Source organism: Neurospora crassa, linkage group VII (genome assembly GCF_000182925.2).
Source record: "Neurospora crassa OR74A linkage group VII, whole genome shotgun sequence".
Classification (NCBI taxonomy): Eukaryota; Fungi; Ascomycota; class Sordariomycetes; order Sordariales; family Sordariaceae; genus Neurospora; species Neurospora crassa.
Window position 1 is genome coordinate 1,682,674 of NC_026507.1, and position 22,680 is coordinate 1,705,353.

General features: G+C 51.1%; 6 protein-coding genes across 6 annotated transcripts; all 6 read left to right on the forward strand.

Moving 5' to 3' along the window:
- The first annotated feature begins 1 nt into the window (after nucleotide 1).
- On the forward strand, nucleotides 2-1,204 carry NCU06134 (hypothetical protein). The gene has a single exon (XM_954903.2). The coding sequence runs from the start codon at nucleotides 71-73 to the stop codon at nucleotides 1,046-1,048; it is 978 nt and encodes a 325-aa protein (XP_959996.1). The 5' UTR covers nucleotides 2-70; the 3' UTR covers nucleotides 1,049-1,204.
- A 690-nt stretch (nucleotides 1,205-1,894) lies between these two features.
- NCU06133 (hypothetical protein) lies at nucleotides 1,895-2,878 on the forward strand (the record flags this gene model as incomplete). The annotated part of the gene is made up of 1 exon (XM_954902.3): nucleotides 1,895-2,878. The coding sequence occupies one exon, from the start codon at nucleotides 1,895-1,897 to the stop codon at nucleotides 2,876-2,878; it is 984 nt and encodes a 327-aa protein (XP_959995.3).
- A 3,767-nt stretch (nucleotides 2,879-6,645) lies between these two features.
- On the forward strand, nucleotides 6,646-9,250 carry NCU06132 (siderophore iron transporter). Its single transcript, XM_954901.2, has 2 exons — nucleotides 6,646-7,309; nucleotides 7,382-9,250. Exons 1-2 carry the CDS (start codon nucleotides 7,065-7,067, stop codon nucleotides 8,928-8,930), a joined length of 1,794 nt encoding a protein of 597 aa, XP_959994.1. The 5' UTR covers nucleotides 6,646-7,064; the 3' UTR covers nucleotides 8,931-9,250.
- Nucleotides 9,251-9,625: 375 nt separating this feature from the next.
- Nucleotides 9,626-11,838, forward strand: NCU06131 (hypothetical protein). Its single transcript, XM_954900.2, has 2 exons — nucleotides 9,626-9,963; nucleotides 10,033-11,838. Exons 1-2 carry the CDS (start codon nucleotides 9,815-9,817, stop codon nucleotides 11,219-11,221), a joined length of 1,338 nt encoding a protein of 445 aa, XP_959993.1. The 5' UTR covers nucleotides 9,626-9,814; the 3' UTR covers nucleotides 11,222-11,838.
- Nucleotides 11,839-13,307: 1,469 nt separating this feature from the next.
- Nucleotides 13,308-15,529, forward strand: NCU06130 (hypothetical protein). Its single transcript, XM_954899.3, has 2 exons — nucleotides 13,308-14,112; nucleotides 14,193-15,529. Exons 1-2 carry the CDS (start codon nucleotides 13,715-13,717, stop codon nucleotides 14,527-14,529), a joined length of 735 nt encoding a protein of 244 aa, XP_959992.1. The 5' UTR covers nucleotides 13,308-13,714; the 3' UTR covers nucleotides 14,530-15,529.
- Nucleotides 15,530-18,340: 2,811 nt separating this feature from the next.
- NCU06129 (hypothetical protein) lies at nucleotides 18,341-19,932 on the forward strand (the record flags this gene model as incomplete). The annotated part of the gene is made up of 5 exons (XM_954898.2): nucleotides 18,341-18,871; nucleotides 19,024-19,225; nucleotides 19,303-19,461; nucleotides 19,531-19,590; nucleotides 19,658-19,932. The coding sequence occupies 5 exons, from the start codon at nucleotides 18,341-18,343 to the stop codon at nucleotides 19,918-19,920; spliced, it is 1,215 nt and encodes a 404-aa protein (XP_959991.1). The 3' UTR covers nucleotides 19,921-19,932.
- Between the last annotated feature and the right edge of the window lie 2,748 nt (nucleotides 19,933-22,680).

The window sequence follows — 22,680 nt, forward strand, 5'->3', positions numbered from 1 at the left end:
AATTTACTTGAATCAACCTATCAGGGCCCGAAGGAGCAGCGAATTGAACTTTTAATAAGCACTGCACAACATGGGCTCCATAACATATTTCACGGACTCCCCTCCGAGCCCACCCCCACCCGGACACGTCCTGACCGCCCTCAACAACGTTTCAACTCGCGGCTATCACTGTCGAGCCCTGCTCCTCCCCTGGCCACACTCCCTCTGCGCAGCCATTCTCGAGCCGGCCTTGATCCGCACTCTCCTCCCCGACTTCTCCTTTCTCGCTTCATGTCAACTCGGTCCCGCCTCGGCCGCTTCTTCAACCATTTCTGATCACAATGCCATCGACACTCCTGACCCTGATCCATATACCAATGCTAGTAGACCCCCTCATCACTCCTCCAACCCCAACACCAACCGGAACTTTGCCTTGCAACGTCTCAGCAGCCTTACACAAGGCGACATGGTGTACCTGTACTTTGAAGGCGGGAGAGACCCAAGTCACCTCCTCCGTCCCGGTCCCAATCCGCTCGTGCGTCTTCCAGAGGAGCGATACAATCCTGACGGTGATGACGAGGATGCATACACCGCCGCCGCCGCCGCCGCCCACAGACTCATGCAACTCTACCACCGCTTCCCAATCCAGCAGACCCCAGAAGACGCCGTCCGTCAGTTGATCACCCACCATGAAGAGCACAGGTTGGAAATGTCTTTTGAGGAACTACTAATCCAGGGCCCCTATTATCCGTTCCGCGTTCCTGACATTTGTTTTCGAATTCCTCTCCCTCTCGACGGCCGAATGGATTTTTCTTCCAGACATGGACCACCACCACCACCTCGTCATTCTCGGTTAATACTAGATGCCATGACCGTCCAGCGCAGTAGGCTTCTTGGAGGAGGGGGAGGAGAATTCTCATCATCATCATCATCATCGGACACAACGGGAATGGTCCTGGGGATTGCGATACACCAGGCTGTGGCAGATGCGGCAGACGTTGAAGTCATCATGTCAAGGCTGAGGAGGGAGCTTTTGAGAGAGGTGGTTGTTGGATTTGAACACGAATGAATGGGACATGCTTCGCTGAGCAAGGCCATTTGGTCGAGCGAAATCAGAGAGGCAGGGAATGAAGGAATTGGAAAGGCAGTGCCAGATCATTGAGTGTTCCGCCAACTAGGTAGAAGTTGCAGCCAAATGGCACTCACTGTAAGCTCAAAGCTTCAATACTTGATTGTCCCCTTGGCTCTCTGGCATGAGGTCGTAGTCAATCAATACTTTGGAAAGAACCCCAACCACATCGTGGTCATTGACAACCCATCCTGGAGTCGGCGGTACCGGCAGTCGTACTGGAAGAGGCGTTGTGTAAGTGTTTCCTTCCCTTCGTGCGCCGTTTTGTTCTGGGTTGTCTTGTTTCGTTCGCCTTGTCTTGATTTGTTTTATATATCTCGTTTTGTTTCCGCTGTTGTTCTTCACCGGCACGCTGGTAAACTCTTACGGAGCACACGCACGTGTCATGGAAATGTTTACGGTCAAAAAACTTTGTGGCGACGCACTGGCATAGTTCATCCGATATGATGGATCGGTCGGAAATGTGTTTGCATGAACTCCTGTTCGGTGATACAAGGATCGTCCCTTCCGTTCAGTTCCCCGCATGGTGAGGGCTGGCAGGGGAGAAAAAGGAGAAAGAAACTAAGATCTAGACCTGATAGAAAGGGAAACAAAAAAAAAAAAAAAAAGACGTATATGGTATTCGTTGGTTACCTAACTTACATTTGATAGTCGATATCTGTCGCTTTCGACACGAACAGCTAGCAGGACTAATACATTGATGCTGCTAATCCATCATCAACAACAGCGACAGTGACAACACCTTCACTAGTATCGCTTACTGGGCACGACCTCACCACCTCCACCATGGACTCCAAGAATGACGACTCTACCGACAACAAAAATAACAATGAGGATCACCGCCTCATGAACTACCTCCGCCGTCCATACGACCCGGCATCTACTAACATGCTCACCATTCGCACCAGCTGGGTTCGCACCATGCACCATGCCGCCCAAGCCTATCTCCGTCAAATGACCTCGACGCCGTCGACGACCAGCAACATCACCGAACAAGACATCTTGTACGCCTTTATTTGGCATCTGCTCACTCGAGCGCAAATCCATGGCAGCGGCAGCGGCAGCAGCAGCAACCATGACAGTGTCGTCCCCGGTAACAACCCCGTGGAAGTAGTAAAACTTGTCACCATCGTCGACGTCCGCAGCGCCCCCTCCCCTCCTACTCACACCCAAAGCCAGAACCAACTTCACCCTGACTACCACCTCCCAGCCATCGCCACTGTCCCTCTACAGCAGTTCCTCCGCCCAGTCATCACCGACGAGACAGGCATTCCCCATCTCCGACAATACGCCCTGCTTGCCCTTGCGATCCGCTCGGCCATCGAAGCCGTGCAAGCGCAAGCTGGCCAGGAAGATGCGCGGCGACTTAAGATGGCGGCGAAGAGGGATTCGAGTGAAGGTTGCGGAAGGCTGTTGGGTATCTTTTCTCTTGAGGAAGCGAGAAGAGAGGCTTGGAAGGGGATGGGGTATGGAGAATCGCATGAGAGACGGATGGCGACGGTGGAGATTGGTTCTAGGAGGATGTCGTCGTCATCGAGAGAGGATGAGATGGAGATGGGATTGGGGGTACACACTGTGTATAAACCATCGACGCCGGCCAGCGCCGACTATTATGCGATTGTGTTCCCCATGACTGGGGCGGCTCAAGGAAGAATGGGAGACGGGAAATGGAGGGTGCAGCTACATCTGCATCCGCTGGCTAGGCAGTGGTTGAGGAGGTGGATGAATGAGAAGCCTGAGGAGGCTGAAATTGAGCCGATGATTCGGTGAGTTGGGTGAACGAAGCCGGATTGGGAAGCCGCAAGGAAACAGGGTGTTTGGAGAAACCTGGTACATATGTGACTGCGTGTAGCTTCACTCGCTCGAATAGGACGAATAGATGGTTTTGATCTAGCGGAAGCCAAGGAAGAAATTGGACAGGACTTAAGGCATCGATGACCATCTTGACTTGGTACGTTTATCGTAGCCAATGCCAATATCGGATTGCCAAGATCCGTAACATGCCCTACTGCTCACCCGCAGGAGCTCCGTACCTAAAAGTGAATCTTGCCAGGAAGCGGAGACGGTAGCGGCCGGCACGTCGCAGCAAGGCGGGCAGCCAAGTGGGATCCGGACTTTTGATCATGCCACTCAGCATGAGATCGAAACAGGAACGGTAGCACGAGGCCGGGGATTACGGCGCCAAAAGCATCCTGTCTCCGATATGTCTTCACGTAGCGGAGAGGGGCGGCACGGTCGTTGACTTCCGGAGAGTGTCTTCGCCCCCGATTAAAGGTAGGTGGATGCCCGGAGCAGCCGTACGGATTTGGTGGGTTTATCCCCGCTTGCGCGAAATATTTATGATCTACTTGTGAGATCAGCGCCAGCAGACACGGTAGAGCATGACGGGCGTGTGCCTCATGCCCATTTCGAAGGAGATTTTCCACGTTGCTTCTCCCGTCGGGGGTGGTGGGTAAGGTGTGGAGAGCTTGCGTGGGCAGCCGGACATGATAGTGTACAAATCGGGAAAAGAGCCAACCTTTAGACTAAAGGATCGGGACTCCATGGTTGCAGTTGATGAAGCATGACGGGGCAGCAAGGGGGCCGTCACAGGCATTGTACTCGCACTTCATTGTTTCAAGGCTTGTGAGGTCGGACATGGAAATGACGATCAGTGGTGACTGGTGACGACGATTTCTATGCTGGTCACCGTTGGAGGCGCGGTTGACGACAGCGTTGAAGAGACGCCGAAGCCGATGAATAGGAGCTCTTGAGAGCCTCTGGGCCTTTGTGGCATTGAAGACTTGCTCAGAGGTGAACCTGGTCAATTCCAAGCAGAGATTTCTTTGTTGTCCCTGGTCAGTGACAAGTGTGGTACATTTGCAGTGTTCCTGATCTAGGACCCAGCCGTGTGGTTCAGTGTCACGGTTCCGTCGGTGTTGGTCCCGTTCAGTTGCTTATGTGGCGAGACCGTTCTCGGCGTTGAATCTTGAAGCCAAGTCAAGCGGATGATGAATCGGTACTGTAGGAACTCACGAAATTCAATCTCACACCTGCTGTGAGGTCCCAGCCCTCGAAGAATTCGTCAGACAAGATGGGACCCGTACGGGATGTGGTGTGTTCCTGCCCCTGCGGTACGGTAGCAACGGAAGCGGGTCCGCTAGGGGTAACGGCGTCTTGCCAAAACAGGTAATGATTGTCGCTCTTGGCCCGCACAGATCCATATCCATTCCTTTTCGTCGGCTTTTTATCGTCAGATTTCTCGTGTGCGAAAGCCCTCACTCCCACTCCTCAGGCCATCTCCACTACCATCAGTGACCAACACACATTCCCGTTTCCCACATCGGAGCCGAATGGTTTCCTCCAGCGGAATCCGGCGGTCAAACGGAATCTCTCCAGCCCTTTTCTCTTTCTCCTCTTCCCAATCGTATAAGCCAAGAACTGACCAATTTTTAACTATCACCATCTGGACCCTTCCAATTTCTCGGGTTTGGGGATGTGACGGATGCACCTTGATGGCGCCGGCCCGATGGCTGACTTTGCACAGGGAAGTAGCATGTTGTATGATGCTTTACGAGGGCGGCGAAGGACGAGAGGACTTCAGTTTGACATCATCAACTTTTGACGCTTTGCCCCTGTAATGGTACCTGCGCTAAGGTGTAGAACACTCGCTCGTCGAAGACAGGTTTTCGAACCTATCTACTTTTACTGTCTTCCAAAGGGAGGGCAAGAAGCATGGAGGGATGAGGGAGGGGCCGATATCGCTCTTTCCGTCCTGTCGCCGTTGACGTCGCCGGGTGGTCGCTGCTCGCGTGGAAGCAGCAAATCTGTCATGGAGTTCTGCGGTCGATTGGCGTTCCTGCCGCGCAAAGACGTGGAGAGAAACAACAAGCGCATGCGGCACCCTGTCCGACCGGCCAAGTCATCACACATTGCCGTGGCCCCTTCATGCCTTGGTTGTGATGGTGGGCGAAGGTGGGTGGGCCGTTGGCATCAGTCAGGATTATCGATCAGATAAGATGATCTGATAAAAATTTTTGCAGCTTGGCAAAGTGGAATCTAGGTTAAGGTGCGGGGCCTCTGTGTTACGATTGGCCCTGTGCAACCAGGGGCGTCCTAGATTGGTGGAATCATGGGTGGTGGATCATTCCAATAGTACCGGTCTTCACGTCCCGGTCAAAACTGGTACTGAATGCGATCTGTCTTGATGGACACATGACGGTTTCAAGTGGAAAAATGCCGTATCTGAAAGAGGGATACGTTGTTGCTCTATCAGCTGTAATCACAATCACAGATGGGAAATGTCAAATGTCAAATACTCAATTTAGAGAGCTGAATCGAAAGTCAACTCAAGTGGTAACTGAAAGGCCCTTCACTCTGCGATAGGAACTGGAATAGCTTTCCGGCTTGGAAGACGGATCCCTAAAAATGCAAGACGTAATCGACCCATCGATACCATCGTCGAGAAAACACACCGCTGCTTCACAAAGCTCCAGTGTAAAACCCGCATGTATGAACACTAGAAGTAACGATAGCACAGTGACAATAGGATTTTGGTATAAATTAGTTGAATTTGGGGGCAGAGCGGGAACACAGAACACAGAGCACAAGACGACACAGCACCCCAATTTTGTTCGGATCAGAGTATGGTACTGCAACCGACACTTGTACCATCTGTCAAAGAGCCATCCAAGGTCACAGATAACGTTCGACATTACGAATTACAGTAAGTTGGTGTACGGAACTTACAGTAGGTCAGCCCAGTCTAGTTATAACACCGAGTCCAGACTTTAATCCTAGCCGACAGCCAACAGTGCCCGCACTTCTCCGAGAGGCTTCCGACTGCAGCTGGGGTGACAATGCATCGTTTTTCTTCTATTTTGCCGCGTGGGTTGTGGGATACAGTATATATGTACATATCTACGCAGTAGGTAATGGCATGGCTTGTCCAGTTTGACGGCGCCTCTGGGCTCCATTGCCACGTTGGGCCCCTTAGGTCTTCCTTTTCTGCTCACCCCATCGTTCTCCCCGTCACCGGCGTCAAGATAACTGCCCTGCATATTCATCACGGCCATGTAACTTGAAGATATTCGCTGCCGCGCAACCGCCTCGGGAAGGACCTGAACAAGGGAATCCCCATCCCGCCCTTTCGCAGACCCCTTCTGGCTGTCCCGTCTCGGCCGGATTTTGCAGAGGCTATCGCCATGGCCGGCTCTTGAGGCGTTGGGAGTTGGGAGAGTCTCCAGACCAGAACGGCGCAATGCCCTTTTCGGTCTCTACTGTGTTGGCTGCATGCCTGTGGTCCCCACCGAACTGACAGTCATTTTGCCTCTGCAGTGAGCTCTACCTGGCTCAGTGTAACCTTGGGATGCTGCCCCTGCTACCTCTAGTCCTCCACTTCCGGCCCTCGGCCCAACCACACAGAAACCGCGGACGCCAGAGCACTCCACCCCACTCCACCCCACGGCACAAGCTCCAACCGAGCTCCACCGGCCACGCCGTACTACGTACCGCGTTTTCTCACTTGATTCAGTTTCACCCAAACTCACTCAACTGGGTATAGCGCCGCGTATGTTCGTCCTCACCCAATCGTCCATTCACTTAATACGGGTCAAAAAACTTTCTGGAAACGATGCGGCAATGGGATTGGTTGGAGAGAAACTGTATCGGGCTAGAAGAAACAGTATAGATGGTGTCCATCCGCCTTGCGCAACTTCGATCTGATAAGTAATATAAACTTCGATCCCGCTCCCGACTCTCCCCTCCTCCCGTTCTCCTTTGATCTGATAATCTGCCTTCCACCCCCCAAACCTCCTTCCCTCATCTTCCTATCTTTCCCTCATCTTCCTATCTTTCCATACCTTTTCCTTCCCACCGACTGAAGGCTGGTTCTCAACTGACCCGGATCGTGGTTCAACGGAGGCATTTTCTTAATTTCTCATACTTATCGGCTACTCAGCTCCGTTCTTCCTTCACCATGAGGAGTCTTCTTCATAAGCTGGGCCGCCCTGCGGCTCCGGCCGACATCGTCGAGGAGGTCCAGCATAACCCCAATGACAAGGAGGCCGCTGTCGGTACCACGTCTGCCACCAACGCGTCGGACCCGGGTGCCGAGACCGACTCTAGCCAGGAGATCTCCAAAGAGGCTCAGGCCGGTATTCAGCGTGTCGAGGCCATGACCAAGGTCTGGACCCGGAACGACATGTACATGGCCTACATCACGTATGTTCTGTCCTTCACTTCCTCCACGTACTTACTGTATGTGACTGTTGACTAACCATCGTTCATCCCCAGTATTTGGATCCTCTACTTCGTCGATGCCCTCCAGTCCGGCATGTCCACCAGCTTCTATCCTTACGTTACCAGTTCCTTCGCTCTTCACTCCCTCACGGCTACCACCAGCATCATGTCCAGCTTGATCGGTGGTCTGTTCAAGCTTCCCCTTGCCAAGATCCTTGATATCTGGGGTCGTCCTCAGGGTTTCTGCGCCATGCTTGGCTGCCTGACCATTGGTCTGATCATGATGGCTGGTTGTAACGGCGTCAAGACCTATGCGGCTGCCCAGGTCTTCTACTGGGTTGGATACAACGGCCTCACCTACTCAATCTCCATCTTCCTTGCCGATACTTCGGCCCTCAAGAACCGAGCATTGCTGTTTGCCTTTGTTTCATCCCCCTACATCATCACCTGCTGGATCAGCGGTATCGTTGCCCAACGCTTCCTCGACGGCCCTGGCTGGAGGTGGGGCTATGGCGCCTTTGCCATTATTGTCCCCGCGGTCTGCTCGCCCATCCTCTGGCTCTTTTACAAGAACCACGTCAAGGCCAAGAAGGCCGGTCTTCTCCCCAAGCACGAGAGCAAGGGCAACTTCTGGCAGACGCTCAAGTTCTACGTCATCGAGTTCGACATTCTCGGTCTGCTCCTCATCACTACTGGTCTGGCCTTGTTCCTCCTGTCCTTCAACCTCTACTCGTACCAGAAGGACCAGTGGAAGTCTCCCCTCATCATCTGCTTCCTTATCTTTGGTGGTTTGCTCATGATCGCCTTCGCCTTGTATGAGAAGTTCTTGGCTCCCAAGACTTTCATCCCCTACCAACTCCTCATGGACCGCACCGTCATCAGTGCGTGTATTCTTGCGGGTGCCCTCTTCGTCTCGTTCTACATCTGGGATAGCTACTTCTCCTCCTTCCTTCAGGTCGTCAACAACCTCGACGTCGTCAAGACCAGCTACGTTGTCAACGTTTACAGCGTCGGCTCCTGCTTCTGGTCTCTCCTCGTCGGTTGGGCCGTCCGCAAGACTAACCGCTTCAAGTGGCTCGCCGTGTACTTTGGTGTCCCTGTCACCATTCTCGGTGTCGGTCTCATGATCCACTTCCGCCAGCCCAACGAGAACGTCGGCTACATTGTCATGTGCCAGATCTTCATTGCCACGGCCGGCGGTACCCTCGTCATTTGCGAGCAAATGGCGGTCATGGCGGCTACCTCGCACGAGTTCATTGCGGTCGTCCTTGCCATCGAGGCCATGTTCTCCAACGTTGGTGGTGCCATTGGTTCCACTGTCGCCTCGGCCATCTGGACTGGTGTCTTCCCCAAGCACCTGGCCAAGTACCTTCCCGCCTCGGAGCAGCAGAACTTGACCGCCATCTACGGCTCTATTGTTACGCAGCTGAGCTACCCATATGGTTCTGAGACCAGAAACGCCATTGCTCGGGCCTACGGTGACTCCCAGAAGTACATGCTCATCGCTGCGACGGCCATCCAGGCCATCTCAATGGTGTCGGTCTTGTTCTGGAGGGACATCAAGCTCGACAATGTCAAGCAGAACAAGGGCTTGGTGTTCTAAAGGGAAAGAAAAAGAAGTATTTTTTTTCTTATTGTGCCAGTCAATTGGCGGTTTGGATATCAAAAAAGGCGAATGATTGTAAAAGGGGGAACGGTGCAGGTTCAGGCATTGTGTCATGACTTTGAAGTTATTGTTTGATGACATTATACCCGATGTGTTTGCTTTTTCTATAGTGCTGAGGATAATGTAATACGAGTAATGAATGGATGTTCTTTGCAGTTTGTCCCTCGGTCAGCTCATCATCATGTGGGGAAATATCGCGGGGAAGAGAGATTCGGAGATATCTGATGAGATATACAGGTAATATACCCATCTCCAACAACGTTATCGCCAGCGGGCATAACTACTAACCTAAGCGGGTAACTGGCTTTTTCACCAAGTGGTTTCCTCAAAGTTCTTTGTCTCTCTCTTTTTTTTCTTTTTTTTTAATTTTATTTTTTTTTTTTTTAATTTTTTTTTTTTTTTTTTTTTTTTTTTTGCCCCGCGTATTCCCTTCTCCTCGCGCTACCTATGCTGCCTATGTGTAGGGTAAATTGTAAACTGTCTGTGTAGCGGACCGGGGCTCATGGGACGGGACTTTTCCTTAGCGATAAGGTTTTAGTCAGGGGTAATCACGGACGATAAGCGCTTGTACCCCACTCTGACGTCACAGGCGTTCGTCTGAAGCTCTCGTCCCTTCTGTGCAAGACAACAAACAACAAACAACACCGCTACTTAGTAGAATCATACACAAGCCGATTCCAGGGAAGCACACGAGAAGATAATTTACCGTTCTCTTGACAGTAGCTTCCAGATTACATCTGCTGTTTTTGCTGCACTCTTGCTGAGAATAATCAGAAATCGCGAAGCTCACAAACCATCAACCACCCAGATCCTTAGAAAGAATGGCCGAAGTTGCAGCCGGTGCTCTGGTTGCCGAGCAGATCGTGGCAACAGGCGTCGAAGTCGGAGCCGCAGTCGCCGTCGCCGCTCCAACACAGCCGCTGAAAGTGTCTCTCACACAGCTAGCGAGGGCGACATCAGAACCCACCGAGTATGCGCGCGCTCTCTCTCTCCCTCTCTCAACAAGGAACCACCTGCTAATCGTACTGCATTCCTCCAGGCGAGCCCTTGCCCGCTCCAATCATACCATCACCACCATCGGTAACAAAGCCTACATCTTTGGTGGCGAAGATGTCGATGGCAAGCTTTGCAACAGCGATGTCCAAGCCATTCTTCTCCCGAGCAAAGAAAACACCGGTGCCGAGAAGATCCACGATCACTTTCCAGCGTTCCCCTTGATCGAGGCAAAGACTGGCGAGACATACATACCCGCACCTCGTACCAAACATGCCGCTTGCGCCTGGGGCAACTCGGTTGTCGTCCACGGCGGATGCGACGAGCACGGCAACCCCATCGAGGAAGACAACTGTCTCTGGCTCTGGGACACAGAGCACATGAAGTGGACAAAGCTGCAAGGGGAGACGCAACTAGGGGTGAAGCTGGTGCCGCGCTACGGCCACCACATCTTTGTCGACGACAAGCAGAACTTCCTGATCCTCCACGGAGGTCACACATCAAGTTCCGACGGCAGCGAAACAGAAACATGGCTCTACAGCTTTGACCGCAACGCGTGGACCACCCTCCCCAAGTCCCCCTTCCCACCTCTCGCCGCCGCCTACGCCGACACAACTCTCTACACCATCAGCGCCAGCCCGGACTCGCCCAATCTCAGCGGCACCATCAATCACCTCGATCTCCTCAAGTCCACCACCGAACGCGAGAAGCCCGGCGCACTCACTTGGCAATCCATCACCTACCCCATCAACCCGCTCACGCCCGGCCCGCAACCGCGCGTCGGAGGTGCGTTGGTGCCCATCCACACCGGCTACGGCCGCTCCTATCTGATTTACATGTTTGGCATCTCCTCGGACGCGGTCGGCGAGTCTGACACTTCATCACCTGAAGAAGAGAAATACTACGCCGACATCTGGTCCCTCCAACTGCCCTCGCACGGGTTCACGGGTGCTGCGGCCAAGGATGTGATTCGCGACAAGCTGATGCCAAAGGGGGTTGAGTCGGGTAAGTTCAGCTGGGCGGAAGCGGAGCTGGTGCCGACTCAGCAGAAAATGGAGGCCGCGGCGGAGGGTAAGGTGCATCCCGGTCCGAGAGGGCTATTGGCGGCGTCGGGGTGTTTGGACGGAAAGGGGGTTGTGCTTTGGGGAGGGGTCAATCCGAAGGGAGAAAGGGAGGCGGATGGGTGGTTGTTGGGGTTGGCTTATGGTTATGCCGATGAGGATCGGTTTGAGTAGAGAGCAACTGGAAGGGAATTTGGGTTGCTGATTCGAATCGCTTGGTAGCTGGTCTGCCTTTGCTTTGAGAGTGGTTACGCGCAGAATTTTGCCTAGGATGATGGGCTTTACCAAGATATCTGTATGCGGGAACATACTAGAGGGTTGTTAGCAGGGGATATTCAGAAACTAAGGTTGGTGTTGTGCCTAGTTCAAATCGATGTTAACCTCGGTGGTGACTGTATCCGTTCAGCGTGCGGAACTGGTATATGGCAGTCTCACTCAGTCCCGTCAGCCCTACGATGCGATCTTACCTACCCAAGCAGTAGCCACAACACTCTGTGCCACCGCCGTACTCAACGGAAAGAAAGCCGTTTTGGTAATTAGACCAAGTTACCGCTGCGATGTTTTACGTCACGTAGGGATATCAATTTTTCATCTTTGTTCTTCTTTCCTTGGTATTTTTTTATTTAAATTTATTTTTTTATTTTTTTTTATTTTTTTGCTCTCAGAGATACACAACAGTGTTTGTTCCTCCATGTCAGCACCTCCTTTGCTGGTAGTTGGGCCGTTCGCGTCATAGTGTGAGTTGGAGGTTTGTAGAGGCATCTGAGATAATCAAAAGGGTTTGAATATGATCAACTAACGTTGAGCCCCGATTTAGCCTTCTCTCTGTGCAGTTTCATGTTCGTCTGTACACTATTACATCGTCTAATCTATATGAGTTGGTGAGAATCGTCATGCTATAGGTTGGTTCATACAAGCAGTAGATCACCCAGCTCCTCCCGTGGGGCATAATCCGTCATCCGCAACGGATCGCCATGTTGATCGGGTTGACGTAAGATTTTGTCAAAATCTGCGGTCCCTCACTCACATGGAACAATCACATTGAATTACACTAGACTCGTGGCATCAGCTAAGGTAAAACTCCTTAGGGGCAGAGTGAGATGCCTCGAGATAGGTAGAGTAGTGATGCTATTCGGTCGGTTTGCACACAGCACGACAGTGGACAGCGCAGTCAGACAGATAGGATGGAGCAAAACCTCCATTTTAGGTCCTTTTCTTTAATCGAAGTTGTCGTCTGAGCAGGTATTCTTTTGGTGTTTTGGGGTTAGATTTTCTTCTAGTGCTGCCAAGTTCGTCGTCTCAGCCACTGGGCTGAATGGCGAGTTACATTCCTAGAATGAATGGCAGTGGAGCAACGGTACGACGTACGAGATACATAGCGCTTACGCTACTTAGGTAGTAGCTATGCTGCTGCCTATGTATGTACTATCCTGGTGATGCCAAGGCGTTCACTGCCCTGAGAAAAAACGGTAAATGGTGGAATGCCAAAGGACAGGATGACTGACCTGTGTGATTTGACAAAAACACGAGGGAATGTCAAAAAAAACTCGGATTCCCTCGCTGTGCCGTGTCCCCCTTTTCTCGAGCCACTTTCAAAGGTCACAAACTCGGATCCCCAAGTGCTCGGGTCTGTTGCGTATCGGTTGCTACCCCGGGTGAGGATTTTGACTGGATCCCATCTGTTTGTATCACCTGCATGGCAGGCATGGAGGATTCTATGACACGGATGTCGGATGCTGTAGGCTACTATCTGGCTACCTACAGCTTCCCACCCTCTTCATTTTGATTGGATAATGTATCAAGGAACTGGAGACGGTCTGGTATCCCAGTATAGGAACAGAATTTGACAATCCCTCAGGCACTAAACATCAAGCGATCATCGCCTCCAGCGGCAGCATTGTTGACTTTGTCGCTCTGCCTGCCCCTGTGAGGTCCAAGATGTCCCTGAAGTGACGGAACCCGTGCCGCAATCGCGCTTGTTCCTTTCCCCCTTGGCTGGGCCGTTCCCGTTCCAGGCCCAGGCCGCAAGGACGGGAGAACAAAGAAAGCAAGGGCAAGAACGGGAACAAGAAAGTTGACCAATAGGTACGCCACCAACAGCTATTAGCAGGGGGGCTTAGAGATGCGGCAGGGTAACAGTAATCGGCGGTGGAAGCTCATGATTGGTCTCTCTTTAACTCAAGCGCTGTGTTCGACTGAGAGCTTGACCACTTTGGGATGTCTTTCGTCTCTCTTTTTTTTTTTTTTTTTTTTCATAGATTTTAACGTGAACCTTGCGGGGGATGGCTAGGCTGCTGCAGGGTCCCCTAACCTTGTTTTGGGGCAATTTAGATCACTCAGTCTTATTATACTTCTGTTCCCTTTCTTTTCCTTTATAAGGTCGGAATTTCGTTACGTTTGTGTGGTTGAATTGCGATTGAGTTCATCGTCCTGCCCTCCTCCTTCGTTCCAAGAAACAAAGAAACGACGACGATTAAAAACGACGACGCACAACGCCTATATCCTGAGCCAACGTACAAAGCTACTTGGAAATATCACATCTACGGAAGGAAACACCTGTATTGCGACTGATTGACTCGCTGTCATACACAACTGGTCGAAATATCTACAGACAGACAGCAAACAACACACGAATATCATAGAAGAAGAACGAGACTAGCAGCGGCCATGCCTCCCCCACCCTACGTAGTCGGCGACTCATCGCCCTTCCTCAAGCGCGTCATCATTCCCTTCTGGGTATTCCGAGTTATCATCATGGTTCTCGAGCTGGGCGCGTGCGGTCTTGTGATCGCCGCCATCACCCTTCAACAGGACGACTTAGAAAGCGACTTCGGCGACACCACGGTCAAGACAGCGATTGCCATCGTGGCGGTTTGCATGACGCTCGTCTTTTTGTGTTTGGTGCTGGACATTGTGTGCATCATCAAGCGCGGGCGGCGCACCCTGAGCCCCAAGTTCTTTCTGATCACAAACGTCGTGCAGACGACCATTTGGGTGGTTTTCTTTATTTTGGCTGTCATTGGTGCTAGGACTGCAGGGACCATCATTCTCGCAATCGTGATCCTGTAAGTCCCTTTTGTCTCTTTCTTGCCGTTGCCATGTACTACTATCTGGCTGTCGCTAACTCACGCACCTCCACAAATAGAATCTCCTTCGTCGGCATGCTCATCTACGCTTCCATCATCTACCACCGATTCCGGAAGGGCGACCTCAATCCCGGCGCTGGCGGCAACGGCTACGTCAAGGCAGTCAACCCCGCCATCAATCAAGGCTTTTACGCTGAAGACACGGCCTACGCTTCCCAAGCCTATGCCACTCAGGCTGAGCCTTCTGCTCAGAAGTATCCTGCCAGCCCCTACAGCGTGGGAGTCGCGCCTGTCGAAGCAGCAGCAACGACGCAATATCCTAAGCCAACTTACTACGACGCGCCGGCGCAAGGTGGTCAGCATCACGGATACGAGCTTGAGAGCCGTAATCCTTAGGTTCACTAAACTTGGGGTTATCGTCAAGGATGAATTGGGTTAATGCGTAATGATGATGAAGGATCATTCTTTTTTTCTGGTCGGAGTTGGTGGGTGATGGGGGTGTTTGGGTTGGACAACAGGGGCTATTTGGATGCCGGATGGGATAGATGGCCGGGTTGTCCTGCTATATTGGTGATGCGGATTATACCTAGGCTCTGCAAAACAATCCTCATTAAATATCCTCAACCACAGACCGGGACGGACTCTGGCTTTTTCTTACCAATCAGCTGCGGAAGGTGTTCCATCCCTTTCAGTTTTATGCCGAAGAAGATACCAAAGTTTCATGCCCTGTGTCTGAGCTGGGTATCTCTCTCAAATCATGTCACCATGGGCTGAGTCTTGTCCATCGAATGGAATACGACGAGATATGTGTGGCCACCCTTTTTGACCATCCCCCCCTCCCCCATTTCCCTCAAATAGCCCATGAATAGCCTCCATCTTGGGTGGACTGATGGCAGAAATCTCTACGAGACTCGAGACCCTTCACCCCGACCTCGCAACACCACCCTGATCTCGTGGCGCAGTTTCCTTCTTTGTTCAGCAAACCCTATGAATGGAGCTATAACGGCAGGTATTCTGCGAGTGTCGTCCCTGATGAAGGCCTACTGAGCTAGATCTGGGGCAAGGAGTGGCAGGAGATTCGTCTCCCTGGCAGCTTGGGACATGGCGTCCTTGTCTCAGGCCAAGATCTATCGTCGGCGAAGACCGCTGGAACCGGGTGAAATTTCTCGTAGGTCCGGACAAGAATGATGAAATTCAGCGGATGAATTCAAAGGAGTTGTGTGTCTGTATTCACGATCTTCTTAGAGTGCACGATTTAAACATACATGGAAGTTCAGGGGGTTTTCAGTTCCGTTATAGAACCAACTCGTTGCCCATCACATTGCAACTTGCTTCGTTTGGGTATTCAGCCGAATCCTTGGGGTTTTCTCCTGCTTTCATACGTGAATAAGTCGACCCAACAAACGCAAGTATCGTTGCATCATGTCAACATTCGTAGGTACCTGCTCTAGTCTTGAAAGTGAAAACGATATACACCTTTAGATCCGTTGTGGTAGAAAATGTAAAACCTACGAATCGTATTCCCGTATTCCCATTACCAGAGCGCATCTGAGGTTTATCCTACCCGGCTACTTCAGACTCTGCTAATTGACTTTAGTAAGTAGATAAATGTAAAAGATCTTGCTGAGCGCCAGCACTAATTCTCGAACAGCCTCCCTCGCCAAGGAGAAGATTGAAATTGGACACCGGAAGCTTATTATAATAAGAACTTGCAGGACATGGGCAAAACCCATGAGGCAAATAGTCCCACACCAGAAGAGCCTTGACCTGAATATATCTGCTGATAATATGTGTGACCGACTAAACACAGCCCATTAACAACTTTCAGCCAAGCAACGACAGAGCTTGTCTCTGTAAGGCAACTACCGCCGATGCCCCCAGTTCAGACGGTACCCGTAATATGTACTACAGAGTACCACCCGCTCTCTATCCGAGCGAGCGCCTAGATGGCATCGGTAGGTCAATAGCATTCTCCGGTGACGGGGCTGGGACCAAAGCAACACAACTCGATGTGGAAGCGTTTCAGGCGCAGAGCTGTCACAGACAACATACAGTCAACTCTAAGCTAGTGGTCAACCCTAGACGCAGACACTGACTGCATGGACAGCAGAGCGAATAGTCTTGAGAGTCCCATTCACCGGCTTCACAGATACAGGGTAGTGAAATGCTTGACATCATTGCTCTCAACGTATCTTCATCCTCAGAGAGAGAGAGAGAGAGAGAGAGTGTGTGTGTGTGTGTGGATGTGTGGCAGTCCGGCTCGAAGACTTCAGGGATCACATGCTTGCTCCTCCTTCTCCGCACCAAAACTGTAGATCGAAGCAAAAGGTTTGCGGCTGTGGATGTGGTTGGTGTGCGGATAACACCTGACGTAATGCTAGGTATGCATGTAAAAGCATTGTGCCGCAGTTCAACCTCGGAAGACATTAGCGCGGTGCTGGCTGGGGAAGAGATACAGTCGTAACCCCTATTAGTGCAACACAGTTCCGATAGCAGTTTTTCTTGCAATAAAGTATGGGACTCGCAAAAGAGAGATTCAGTGCACAGACCAAAGGAGAAGCTCAGGCCATTGAAGGACCGTAGACGGAGTGGAAGAGTGGGGTCTTTAAGCCCCGATAAGAGGGTATAAGTGTTAACTCCCACCAAAATTCGACCCCTGTTGTTGCAAATCTTCTAGTAGGGTTTTAGCACGAGGGGGGGTTGCAACTGTAGGGGTAAAGACTGTACAAAACCTCCGGGGTTCAACTGCAGCAGGATCGCCAGAAACCTCCATTATCCACCAAGCAGGTCATCGAATTAGTGTAGTTAGTGTTTGATGCTGGGAAAGGTCAACGGCCTCAATTGGACTGGATCACTGAAAGGGCATGGAGTTCGCTCCGTTGATCGACTCCTAGGAGCATCCTGTGTTGACGAAGCATTCTCTAGGGGAAAAAAAATTGTTTGTTTACTGCATGCAGTAGCGCAAAACCAATCGACCGTCCCTCACGCAGGGGGTTCCGAATGAAACATAGAGATGAATGTTTCGAGCTGAAAAGAAGCCTTTTTCGCAAATCGGATAAAAGCGACTGTGCTCAATTCCCGTCCATATGGCCTGTGTGGGTCCATACGCAAGCTCAGCCAAGACCCAAAGCTTGGCATCAATTCCGCGCAGGTCATCACCAAAATGTTATTGTTTTGACTTGGGCAACAAGAGCTCAAACCCCTTTTTCTTTCAAAGCGTTGAACTTTCATTCACACCCGGGGGCCTCTCGCCGGTCCCCAGCACCCCCGGAACTAACCTTAACCACTAATCTGGGTTGCCGGAGGTGACATGTGCCTTGGCCTACACAAGCTGTTTGGAATCGCGTTATCTGGGTCGCTTCCTCGGCACCACGACGGTTGTTGGCACTCCGTCCTATAGGTCGGTGGAACGGCAAGGATGGGGCAGCTGATCCGCTTGCGTTGGTCAACGTTGAAGCCTAACGGCTAGTGTAGAGGATCTACCGACAATCTTTTCCGTGGAACTTAAGCCTCACAGGAGCAAACAACGAGGTCGTCGTGATCCTTGCAGCCCAACTCTGGGAGACTAGCTTCCCGGATCATCGGATATCTTCCACAGAGGGTTCAAGTTGCTGTACTCCACCCTAGTTTCAGCTGAAGAAGAATCTTGGGAACGTGAAGCAGTTCTCCAGTTTGGACGAGTGACGTGGCCCTGAAGCCGGCACATGCAGAGCATGACATCAGGCAAAGCAAAAACGTTGTTTACACGCATGCAGGCCAAAGGACCACCAAAATTCTTTACACAGCCTGCCGTGCTAGATTCCATCCCATGCATACCGGTGGTAGTGTAGCATGCGGCCTTCACGCCGCGTTTCCCAAATTTTCCTTAGCGGCTTCAGACTTGCTTCTTTTTTCCTCCAGCCGCTGCAGCCAAATTCCTGCTTTCTGCCATGGCCGTATGGATCAGCTCAATCTTTGACCATTCAGCGAGAGTAGACGCGAGAAAGCAGACCAGGGCCTGTTGAGGCTCCGTGTGGACTGAAGTGGGATCCACCACTGATTTGGCTTCCTCTTCTTCTTCTTTGTCTCAGATATTAAGACACCAAGCCCGGTCCTGGGTGCTCCTCCTCGCCAGATGCGTAAAGCGAAGAAGGGGGAAATATTGTGTACATTCAAGTCCTTACCTCACTTCACATCACTGGTTGAGACCAACTTTTCAATCTCCATCATGCTCGTGAACATGGGTAACCTTCACGTTCACATCCACAAAATCCACAAGTCACCCTCATGTCAGAAACTCAAAGACAACAGAAGATTCAGCGTAGCCTCGGGACTCATCCAGCATGTCGTCGACCTTCCCGCCCCCGCCCACGTTGTCATATCACCCGCCAAGTCGACTTTCAGCCGGGGCGGCAACGGCAAATACCCGGCCAGACCGGCTCTCCCAGCGATCGCGACCATGAAATTCTGGGACAAGATATTTGCCCCAGCCATGCGAGTGCTGGCGCGGAAACCGCGTCCGGGGCCTGTGTTGCCGGGGTACGACATCCGATCCAAGAGCAACTGGGCCGAGGTAGAGCAATGCCTGGAGAACGCAAGACGGCGCTATGATGGAGATCTGAGGAGGCGCCGAGGCAGGTTCAAGGAGCGGTGCCGCCGGATTGCGGAGCATGGAGTGGTGGGAGTCCAGGCTATGCGGTTCATCAAGGAGGTGGAATATGTGTCGGTTGTCATGGGGGTTGTGGAGGTGCTTGTTGATGTAAGTGTCCCCAGATCAGATGCGGGCTTCGAGGCTTGTGGAGAGACATACAGGCATGACGAAAGAGCAATCTTCGCCCCCAAGACTCTTCTACGCAACGCTACGTCACAGAGAGAATCTCAGACTGATGCCAATGTTTGGTTGATTTTTAGGCAGCAACAAGGGCGGCATCAGTTCGCGAGCGCGCCAGACTAACCCTCAACCCGCGAGAGCTCGAGCATGAGTTTGCTCAGATTGAGATTCTGCTGTCCGTTCATCCCAATGACAGAAACATCCAGCAGGTCGCTATCGATCTTGTGGTGGCCATTTTCGAAGCCATTGAGGAGGGCATCAATTTCTATATGAAACATAGACGTGAGTGACCACCAGGCCGCCTCATCACAATGCAAACAACACGGGGCCAAATCTAATGGTGGAACCACCCTCTATAGATAGGCGAGCCTTTGAAGCCCTGGCTTTGGGGGATAGATACCAGCAAAGGCTTCTCGACAAACTTGCCAGCATCAAGAAAGCCTGCGATCAGCTCAAGGAGACCGGGCAGCTCTCTCACGTCTTTGTTGCCATCCATTCTTTGAGGAGACTGCTTGATGGTAAGTTCTTCTCCAGGATCCAAGAGCAATGCCTGTTCATTACCTAAACTAATACCACGGATGTGACAGAGCGCGAATCTAGAGAAATGCAACAACAACACCATGTGCAGCGCATGCAAGACCAAGAAGGTACGATCCAATTTTGGGTATTGATCTTGACTCAAGTCCAATAATCTGACCTTCTTCTCAACGACAGCTCGACTCTGTCGTTTAGAGGGCTATGCTCAAAGAGTGGAAGTTGGCGTCGAATCTTTGGGCCACAAGCTTGAGTCTGGAGTCATGCGAGCCATATACAACATCTCATCAAATATCTCTCATATGCATGGCATAGAGGGACAACGTCAGCTCAGCTTGGAGCAAGAGGTGAAAGGACAGGATTACCTCATCCGAGTTCTTTCCAAAATGGAAATGTTGGAGGATGAATCCGACAACGATAGCGAGGAAGTGTTTTCGGACTGAACTGGGGGGCATGATGGTGACTTGGAAAAATGTTGGAATAACGGCATTGGCGTAAGGTGTTTTGCTTCAGGGCTTGGGGCATGGAAAACGGAAAATGGTTGGGCTAACGTGCAAGGGCTGGTTCCTGACGCCTCAGGTGTTTTGCTTCAGGGCTTGGGGCATGGAAAACGGAAAATGGTTGGGCTGAAACATGCGAGGGCTGGTCCCTGACGCCAAGTTTTAAGTTTGATCTGTGATACCTCCAGTTGTATGGGTTTTGGACGGAGTTACGGAATATACCCGGTACTTAAACGAGCTTTATCTCTCTCAACCCCTATCAGGTGGAAATCTCTGGTGTGGACAGGGATCACATGCACAATGTTCTTTCGGTCTGTAGGCCACAGTAACGGCTTGTGGGCTACTTATCTTGACGATGAGTTTTGCGCAACCAACCCTCTTCTTGCATCTCATAATTACGTCTTGTGCCTAACTCTAGCTCGTCCCCAATCCCACCTCAGCTACTGTACCATCTGGTAACGGGTTGAGAAAGTGCCGACAATGGCGCTGTCACTCTGTTCATCGGGCATTGACAAGAGCAGGAGCAGATTGCAAGTGTTTCAACTACCGTCCGCGAGTTGGAAGGTGCGTTCAAGTTTGGCCCTTTCGGGGTCACTGACCTCTGACGACAGAGAAGAGTAAGAAAAAAAGAATCTGGATTGAAGAAGTGAGCACCTACCTCTAGTGAGGATCACGAAGTGCATTCCCGCACTTTTCTGTCAGTCGCAATCCCACGCACAATTTCTTTTCTCTTTCTTAGGGCACGGCCTGAATCCTCCTTCCCCATCCATCACCAAGCGTTTACGACTACCCATCCTGCTTAGTCGAGTAGGATCAACGCTTCTCAACTGCTCATTGGGTCACTATCTGCAAACATAATCTCGCTCAATTTCATCTCCAATGATGTTGGCGGCGTCACCTGGCAAACAAAGCTGAGCTTGACGAGCTGCTTGCTCCCTCTAATGAATCCATGATTGCCAAGGAATATCGCAAATATGTAATTTGAATGAAAGCGCGGCACGCTGACTATCTACTCATTTTCCTTGGATCCCCTCACTCTTGAGGTCTTGTTGCCCAAGCATCGACTTGCACAACAAGTTCCTCATGCGACAAGACGAAAGGCCTACGAAGTACATCTAAGTAGGGAAGCCAACTACAGTCCCATTTACGGTAGCACGGCTGAAGATGTCCTTGCGAACAAGCTACAGTGACCTGTCAAAAGGTGAAAGTGAAAGCAGAGCTGATTATCCGTATTACGCATTAATCTTCAATGTGGTCTATCGAGAAGTGTTTGACTTACAATGTTGTAGTTGCTTTGAGAGATCCAATACCGACGAAAGCTAGGGAGTTTTCACCATCTCAAAGGGTTAGAAAGCATCTTCAAAGACGAGCCAGATACTTCATGAGGACTGCTAGCTTAGGTCTACAGAGTTATGGAAGATGGCGGAAGCAGAGTAAATTGGTATCAACAATCTAAACCGAGAGATCCAAAGTTCTTTAGGCTAAGTCGGTTCACAGTAATTGAAGTTAGGCAGGTAATGCTCCGCGACGATGTCATGTGTCGCTGCGATGGAAAAGCTGGAATGGGAGACTGAAGTAGGTGAACAAATAAAGTGAGACGGACCTAAAGTACCTACACTAAATGAGATGGCGGAACCAATTGCAGACCAACCGACTGCAAGGATGAAGCAGGACGGTACCTAATGAATAAGATGATGGCTGGCCGGTGTTCGAATTGATTGCAACGGCCACATACCTCCTCCGCCTTCACTTTGGCAGATTGGACAAGGCGGGTACAGGTTCAAGGAGAGGCCAGCCTCTCGCTCGTGAAGTTTAAATATTCCCTTCGCCCGCATGAGAAACGTTTGTTTCTTCACCTCCATCTCAGCTTCTCTTTTTGAATTGCTGCTCTCGCAACATCAACGGATATCATCACCATAACCTAGACTTCATGGAATACACTGACCACGTAGTCAAGCAAACACTTTACTTAAACTGCCATTAGAAGGACTCAATCGTGCCTGGACATTCCTGCTATAACCTCAATGTGCACCAATGTCACACAGTCTAATGACTAGGTACATCGATACCATAAGGCAATGAAGGAGGCAGACCTGAAAACATATAACCTGGATTACAGACCTTCGAAGCAGAACAAGCTTGGATACAATGCCCTCGACGGGAGTTTGAAATATCCAACCTTGGTCTGGGTTCGATTTACTACAGTTGACAAGTTGCAGGTTGCAGATGGAGACTGCTAGGTTAGTATTTTCAGAACCTCCATCGATCAAGATGATGTTTCTGATATATCTTATAACCAGACTACTGCAGGTACCCTTGGATTGTTGACACTAGGCGTATTGCTGCAGCGCTTGGCAAAGCCATAACGGAACATGAAGAATCAATACATCCGCGGCGCCAAAGTCAAGCATTGACCGGGCCAGACCAGTATACCCAAAGGCTTCATTCACTATGAGTCGAACCTAGAAGGTAGGCACGGGAGGGCTCCGTCAATCAAATGATGCGCATACCCATAGGGAATTCAAGCTGGAGCCTGACAGGGTCTATGTTGTGATGGTGGACGATATGGCACGCACACACACACACAAAAGGTTCTTTCGACACCAAGTTCAGCGTGACCTATCAAAAGAAAGCAGAGACAACGCTTGTTATTCGAAGAGCCTACGAGTCTTCGCTTCAGCTTAGCGAGCACGTGTCTGTGTT